This window comes from Fundulus heteroclitus, chromosome 16 (assembly GCF_011125445.2).
Source record: "Fundulus heteroclitus isolate FHET01 chromosome 16, MU-UCD_Fhet_4.1, whole genome shotgun sequence".
Lineage (NCBI taxonomy): Eukaryota > Metazoa > Chordata > Actinopteri > Cyprinodontiformes > Fundulidae > Fundulus > Fundulus heteroclitus.
The window spans coordinates 37,649,128-37,657,689 of NC_046376.1; the positions used below are offsets into that span (position 1 = coordinate 37,649,128).

The window sequence follows — 8,562 nt, forward strand, 5'->3', positions numbered from 1 at the left end:
TGATCGTTCACACTGAGCCTGGTTCTGCTGGAGGTGTTCCTCCCTCTTACAGGGGAGTTTTTCCACTGTCGCCTCATTGCTGCAAAGCTATCGACAATGCAGACAACTGTCCACTGTCTCCGCTCTTTCAATCTGTTGGGATTCCTTAGATAGGAAACTTTTTGACCAATCTGTATGATTTAATTGAGTTTGACTTTGTAAAGTGCCCTAGATGATATGTGTTGGTGTTATATAAATAAAATGTAATTTAAGTGAAAAGTTAATCCATGTTCTCTTGCTAATGCATCAATGAGGCAAAGACTCAGCAAAGTATCCAGGTGGACGAGAACACAGCGTGTCACATCCACCTACTCAGCTGGAGAATATGACCCGAATCACTCTATCATGAATTTTCTAATGAACCCTATAGAGATAACTGCGGTAAATAGAGGAAAATTCATTTTACACATCAGGCAATTGTAAGGGCATATATGGGAAAGACCAAAAACATATTTTAACTTGGACAACACTCCTTTAAATTGTTTGTGTTTGATTTATTGCGAAAGCCATTATTTTTTGCATTTTTGTATAATTTTAAATGAAATTGTATTAAACTCCTTGTTCAGTTTTACCTTGAAGTGGCAAAATCATTAAACTGTCGATTTCTGATTTAATTTTCCTACAGCTTTGCGATTCACATGAGTGCTCATTCATAGTGCTGTGGAATGCCCCACTGAAGATAATTTGTCACCTTATTTTAATTGTAGCGTTTGCTAGAGATTGTCTTGTCTGTCTTTGTGTTGGATCTGTGATTGGCTATGAAGCCACCCCCAAAATAAGGAAAAAGCAGTAATCAAAATGGATAAGTGGATGGATAAATGCTTTCTTTCTCTTCCTATCTAAATTTCAAAGTCAACAACATTGAACAGTTGTGCTAAAGCCTTGCTATATAATTTTGTTGCCTTAAATAAAAAATATTGAGGGGAAAAAACTGTAAATTAATTAGCTTGAACCAACATAATGCAGCAAATGTCTTTCTCACTATACTCTGCTCACCGAAACATTATCAATTTAGAAAGCCTGATCAGATAAGACGGTGGTGCTTATCTGATCTTATCTGGTGCTTGGTAAAATGAGGAAAATGTAGAAGTCCAAATTGTCCAGAGTTATTCTCTATGAATTGGTAAATATTTTGATCCAATGTGTTTGAACTTTCCATATAGAACTTTCCACATGGAAAACATCTGACCTCAAGTTGTCATGGCAAATTTGATGTGAGGCATTTTAATGATAAAGGTCTGACAGAGGCATGTAATACTGGAAGAAGAGCTGGGGGACCAGGTCATAAATAAAGTGATGTCTGGATAAATTGGGATGGTGTGTGTGTGTGTTCAGTGATAATAAGGTGTTGTGAAGGTGGAGATGGTAAGAGCAGGTTTAGTCACAGCATCTTTTTTGCGCCTTTAACTAAATGTATAACTTTGGAACTGAAGAAAAAACAGAAAACATAACAAGACGGAAAAGAGGCTTGGAGTTAAAGATGAGGGATAGCATTATCCAAGTTTTGTCAGGATGAAGCTAAAAATTCTTGTTAACATCAATATGAAACAATATTTAAAGAGTAGACCAATTTATTTAACCGTGACTATCCTCACTGGCTTGGAGATCTATCCAGAACAAGACAGTTTCTGTAATTATTTTTTCAATCAATTTTTATTATTTTTATTTATTGACGTTTTAACTTTTTTATCTGCACTGTGCGCATGCTCTTTTCCCTAAACGATATAGGAATACAACATAAAACAAATATCCTTGACATAGGCTACGTCAAAAAATAACTAAAATGACAATCAGAGTGTGTATAAAATGAGAGACCCAACCCACTAAATCGGCATAAATAGGCAGTTTCATGTTGTTGGAAATTCCATTAATTGCTACATAATCATCTTCATAATTATCATAAATCATAGCCATAACAACAAGAACATTGACGTGAAAATTACAGTAAAAAGTGCACCATCATAATATTTAACTTAAAAACTTTACAGCTGCCAAAGATGAAACTGTTAATGATAAAATTCTAACAATATAGAAATGTTTCACGATACTTGTTCCACAAAAAAGGAAGCTACCCTTTAATCTTCTTTCTTTTTCTTTTTCATTGAGGGGTGGGGCTGGCGATTATATTCGGGTTAAGTTCAAATGATAAGTGCCATCCAATTCAGCTTGACTTATAGTGATTAGAGTCCTTTCTTGCTTTGTAAGCTCTTGTCTTGTGGTTTTGGCTGACAGCAGACCTTAAGTCCTTCTAACTCATCACTCTCCCAATTCGTGGAGTCGTGTCAAGATTATGCAGTCCATTGCCCTAACTAGAGATAAAACAGTCCACAGGTCCAACTTTACCCATCATCTCGGTTCACCATTTAGATCAACCACCCCCAACCCCTCAAAGTTTGCTGCCATTTTCTTTACATTTGTTTGTGTGGTTTCTCACAGCAGTCCTCGCTGACAGAGCCTTGTGACCCCGCTGTACCTGCCACAGCCACCGCGCCTGCTCCCCCGCCTCCTTCTCCATTTCCTCCACCATTACCGCCACCGGCCTCTCTCAGTTCTTTTTCCCTCCTCTCCCGTTCCACCGCCTCCTGTTCACTCTTGCTACTGGGGAACTTGTCCTTGTTGTTCTCCTTTTTCCATTTCATCCTGCGGTTCTGGAACCAGATCTTCACCTGCCGCTCTGTCAGTGCCAATGCGTGAGACACCTCGATGCGGCGCTTCCTGGTAAGGTATGGGTTGAACAGGAACTCCTTCTCCAACTCCAGAGTCTGGTAGCGACTGTAGGTCTGGCGCCCTCGTCTTCTGCCCGCAGCTACTGGGGAAGGCGATAGAGGAAGAACAGGGGAGACATGGAGAACAATCAATAAAAATACAAATGATCAAAAACGGTATTCATTTGAATCCTTATTTGATTGTAGATGCAAAACATTGAAAGTCCAATATTGTAAACAATATTCACTGGCTGGTTCTGGTTTACTTGTCTCATCTTGAATCGACTATGGGAGGTTGATGTGTATCTAGTATCAATTAAATAACCCTACAAAGTAAATGTTCATTTAACAGAAACAACGATTTTGGAAGGCTTATGATGAGACTAGGATGCAGCTGCATTCAGGAGTCTGATCAATGGAATTTCATCCAAATTTTCCAGATAATTTGAAAAAAGGCACATTACGCACACTCCCTTGGGCATGCAGTCACAATAACGCCCTACATTAAACGGAAAGGTAAGTAGAGGCATCAATTCAATCCTCTCTCAAATTTTAAGAGAGCACTTTATCCTCATTATTTGGTTACGTCTCTACAACGTGTCTATATGTAGCAGAACAGCCAAGAGATGAAAATAAAGCTGCCATTGTGAACATGTGCAGACTTGTAAGTGATGCAAATGGTCTGTTTGTGTGCGGGGCTGGCTTGGTCTTCTGTGCAAAAGGTGCAAAAGACGAGCGGTGCCAAAATCACTACTTTTTACACCCATAAAAGTAAGAAATGAGGAACCTTTCGTACTTATTACAACACGGCATGTGGCTTTTTATGAACGATCATTAATGGAAATTCAAATTGTTTTGAAACCTTTTTTAAGTTTCAGAGACGGTTAAGAGAAAAAAAATGGCTTCAAATTAGTTTTTAATGAAAGAGAATTTAGAGCAAAAAAGAACCTCAGAGCAAACCTGTGGAAGAATGTTAGTAACTTATGTCACATAAAGTATATATATATATATATATATATATATATATATATATATATATATATATATATATATATATATTCTCTTCCCATTCACTTCCAATGTAGATGACATGTGGAGGTATGGAAGAGGATGGGGTCCTCTTCACAACACCGATTAGGAAATGTGCATCAATAGACAGAGAAGGATTTTCACTCAAAAGTAGAGTTCATCAAGTTGTTGGGAATTATCCTCCCATACAATGCTCCAAAATAATATGTTTCTTTTAATATGATATAACACCTGACGTGCCCAAGTCAAACTGACATTCTGTAAAACATTGTTGTGACTTTTTCATTATTAGGAGTAGCAGAAACACTGTACCCTGAGATAGACAGCCGGTAATCCCTACGGCTACAGAACGATCAGGCTTGAAACTAATGTTAAAAGCTTTTAATTATGGCTCAGATTTTTTGAGAGTTGCAGCAAACAGAGAAGCAAAGAAAGGGAACGGCATCAGGCCAAAATATATGATTTATGAGACTTAGAGGGTTACCCTGAGGGGAAGAAATCCAACAAAGTCCACATTCGAAATTGTGGATTTTATACCTCATAAAGATAATAAAGTAAAAAAGAAAAAAGCAGAATGGCTTCGCGCGCCTGCCTAGCCCCGGACAGACTCCTTTTCTCTCACTCATTCACACACACGAGCGCGCGCGCATACACGGAGAGTGAGAACACCCACACCAACAGCAAAGCCGAAGAAATATCGGCTAAAACAAAACAGGCTGCTATGGCTGCCAAACCATTCAGTGCGTTCTCACTCACCCTGTCTGCCCGTCACCGTAAAACACACACACACACACACACACACACACACACACACACACACACACACACACACACACACACACACACACACAAAACACATAGATAGATAGATAGATAGATAGATAGATAGATAGATAGATAGATAGATAGATAGATAGATAGATAGATAGATAGATAGATAGATAGATAGATAGATAGATAGATAGATAGATAGATAGATAGATAGATAGATAGGTGTGTGTGTGTGTATGTGTGTGTTTGCTTGCAAAGCAGCTGTAAAAGCTTAGCGCAATCAGAAGTGCAAGTTTAAAATGTAGATGCCAAACTGCTCCATCACCTCCGTCTCTGAGCGTGAATGGAGATACTACTTCTTCCTTGAGTGCAGCCTCTCTACTACACTCGTGTATTTTGCGTTTTTTGCATTTTTTCCTATGTTTTGGAGTTTCTTTTGTATAGTATTTGTATAACCAAAGCAAAATTAAACGTCCAACAATTTATCTTGCTGGGGACATCATCCATAAACTGAAATGTTTTATTTGAAATTCAAACGTCAGTTTGTCTTGAGTTCGTGACTACCCTTCCGAGAAAGCAAACATTTATTTACAAAGAAAAATAGAAGTGTTTTATATATATATATTTATATGTATATATATATATATATATATATATATATATATATATATATATATATATATATATATATATATATATATATATATATATATATATATATATATATATATAGACCCAACCGTCGCAGCGGCTTTTCCGTTTCCTCACCTTGTGGCCTCATCCAGGGAAACAACTGTGTCGGTGAAGGGCTCTGCTCGGTCCCCTCCGTGTCCTCGGTGCTCGGGCCGGTCGCGCCACCGAGTTTACAGTCGCTGTACTGGACCAGGTCAGCGTCTTGGGCCCCAAAAAGTGTCTGCCGTTGCAGGGCGTCATATCCATAAAAATTCCCCGGCTCCCCATGACATGTGACCGCGCACGGACCCTGCTGGTAGGGGTTGCTTGGAAGCGAGGAGGCGCTGTGATGGTAGAAGTCCTGGATCTGCGGAGTGTGTTGGAAGGTAGCGCCAGAGCCCGGTCCGTAGACCACGGTGGGCCGGCTGCCGGCCAGGTCCTGTGCGAAACTACATTCATAGTAGTTCGGACGTAACGTATCTCCACTTTTATATTTTGAGAAGAGCGAGTTTACAAAATATGAGCTCATCTTTCGATATGGATATTTTTCAGTTTGCGTTTGGCTCAGCACAATCAAAGAAGGCTTTCTGGCGTGTCTTTTTATTGTTTCCTGCTGTATCCGTGCTGTGCTGAGATGTAGTGACAAACCAACTACACACATACACACACGGCCCAAGATAGGGGAAAGACAAGCGGGTCCGCGGCCGGAGCTGCGCAGCTTCCGTGACAGCCACAATACACAAGCTGGTTGCGGTGTGACTAACGGTAACAAGAGGCAACCAGAGCAGGAGCAGAGAGAACAAGCAGAACAACTAAAACAAGAAGTAGGCTTATACAACAATCAGCACGGTTCCATAAGATCCCCACCGAAGAAGAAGAAAAAAGAGGAACAAAGACAAGAAGAAGCTGCAGAAGAGAAAGAGAGATTCCTGCGCATCACAATTCCAGTTGAAACACTGAAACCGGGAGCCTGTCGCGCTCTCACCCCGCTTTCCGTGATTTACTCCTTTGCAAATGACTTGTTTCATCTCTCTCTCTCTCTCTCTCTCTCTCTCTCTCTCTCTCTCTCTCTCTCTCTCTCTCTCTCTCTCTCTCTCTCTCTCTCTCTCTCTCTCTCTCTCTCTCTCTCTAGCTCCCTCTCCTGCCCGTTCTCTCCTCAGCCATGGCGTCTGTGCGTGTTCATGTTGTAGTTTAACAATTCTTATTTTTTTTTAGGAAAATGCGAAGAAGTGCAAAAATCTATGTTCAACCGTTTCTTCTTCACTCATTCACCCCTTCAGCCATTCCTCTTTTTGAGTTATTGGACTGGGGGAGCTCGGGGCTGTAGAAACGGGGGGGGGGGGGGGGGGGTTAAGGAGAGAAACCTACATGATCTAGGAGAGAATGGGGCATAAGTGAGAATTATCCTACACTTCATATCATCAAGTGCAGACTACACTTCAGACTAATTAATCCAGAGAAGTTTGGGGTGTGGATGTGTGGGTGTAAGGTTTATGTGGCCGTCACGATACTGTTTCTGATATCTCCCGGTAAATTGTGAAACGGGAGCACGATGTTGCAAGGAGGCCGAACATGTCGGAATGGCTTGTGGAGGCAGATGGGAGCTGAGGCAGGAGAGGAGTCGCGCTTTCTAATTGGTTGCAGCTTTTACAAAGTATTGCCTATAAATGTAATGGACGTTTTAGAGCCAGTTGTGGGAGCTTTCTTTGCTTTCCCTTTTCATGACCGCTGCTACTAGTGAGAAAATAAATGAGCTTCCAAGCAACTCTCTGAAGATCGTAGTCTACTTTTAGAAATATGATCTCCATAAACATGTGAGAAGGACCAGGAGGATAATAGGCTTGGACAAAGTGGCTGTAAACGTTTTAACAAACTATAAAGCAGTGTAAAGCGGGGTGACACTGTGTTTACCTCGGTCGAATAGAGAAACTAAATTGGGAGGGAAGAGGATTAAGACGCGCCCTTTAGACACCCGGAGCCTGTAAACGCCTTGTGGCGTTTTCTTTACGCACCAGCACATTTCCTCCATCTATAACTATGATTGGAGTTGCAGAGCATATAGAGGTCGACGATCTTATCGAAATGTAAATGTAAAACAAAACAAAATACGAAAGGGGCCCTTCCACTTTAAACACCCTCTACCACCAGCACGATCACCAGCATGATATAATTTTATTAATAAAGGTATCTTTAATCTTCCTATGATGCCATAAACTGCGTCATGGCTCTTTGCCTTCTACTTTGAATAAAATTTTGTTTTCAAGATGTGATTTTATCTCCATCCTGGGTGTGTTTTTTCGTTTCGTTTCATCCAAAGCAAATGTCATTTCAACCTCCTTCGATTATTTACTTTTTACAGCACTTCGAGTGGAGAACACAAATAATACCAGCTTCTGCGTGAAATACAGACTTCGTTGCATTCCATCAGCTGAAGTAATTTTCGCAATAAGTTTTCCGTTTATTGCCTAGAATATGATCTTATTTGAACTCCTCCGTGTCGTGTTTTACTGTTGCAATAAAGGGTAGGCTTGTGAGATCCTTTGGCTGTATAATGAAAAAGGACTAGGTTCCACAATATAGTTACTTCAACTCATACAATGAATTCCAGGCAGTTTTCCCTACCAAACCACTAACACAGAACGCCAATACGTAACTAGCAGCCACCGATTAGGAAATCAGCCCGATTCTGTGTTAAGTCTGTAATTATCAAAGCGACATTTCGCTCTCAGGTTGTTCATATCTCAATTGGGCGAAGTCTAACTAGAAAACATCATATGATACATTACACTAAATATAAAATAAATATTCTTTCCTGTCTAATCCGTTTCTGGAAACCAGTCCACAGGCACTCACGGTGTGATCACATCCAAATCAAGAATATCCAGGTAATATGCACAGAGGCATGCAGTCGTATGTTTTCTGTAACTCAAAAATCCACATATGATGGTTAATGAAGCTCCTGGGTTGTTCTCTGAAGCCTCAACTCTTTTGATCCTCTTTACCGTGTAAAACGTTCCGGGGCTGCTTCAGGCTGTGGTTTTATAAACACAAACCATCTCACACGTTAAATTATATTGATTACAATGTACCAAAGTATTAGAAGGCGTTTTGACAGTTTTTAAGGGATATCATGAACATGTAATTCACGGAGGAAGTCAAAACTCAAAGAAAGAACAATTTTATCCGTAGAGCAAGAGCCCCACCAAGCGGCCTTACAAAGTAAGGGCAAAAAAAGGTGGAACATGTAGCTCCGTGCTTCTCTTTAGTGCTAAATTTGCGGATTTATAGTAATAAATATAATAAATAAATACATGCATCAATTAAATACATTTACAATTATATATGA

General features: G+C 40.0%; 1 protein-coding gene across 2 annotated transcripts; it reads right to left on the bottom strand.

Moving 5' to 3' along the window:
* Positions 1 to 1,673: 1,673 nt before the first annotated feature.
* hoxb8a (homeobox B8a) lies at positions 1,674 to 6,236 on the bottom strand. Of its 2 annotated transcripts, none has more exons than XM_021312211.2 (2): positions 5,313 to 6,236; positions 1,674 to 2,845 (listed from the first exon to the last, which is right to left on the bottom strand). In XM_021312211.2, exons 1-2 carry the CDS (start codon positions 5,875 to 5,877, stop codon positions 2,448 to 2,450), a joined length of 963 nt encoding a protein of 320 aa, XP_021167886.2. In that variant the 5' UTR covers positions 5,878 to 6,236; the 3' UTR covers positions 1,674 to 2,447. The 2 variants fall into 2 exon arrangements, with proteins under 2 accessions (XP_021167886.2, XP_012710862.3); XM_012855408.3 differs by having other exon boundaries at positions 1,674 to 2,848.
* Positions 6,237 to 8,562: the final 2,326 nt, after the last annotated feature.

Bases quoted from the DNA above. Each gene is read 5' to 3' on its own strand.
- hoxb8a (XM_012855408.3), bottom strand. From the start codon at position 5,877: ATGTGTGTAGTTGGTTTGTCACTACATCTCAGCACAGCACGGATACAG. The intron at 2,849-5,312 runs GTGAGGAAACGG...CGCCTTCCCCAG, and splicing joins TCCCTGGATGAGGCCACAAG to TAGCTGCGGGCAGAAGACGA.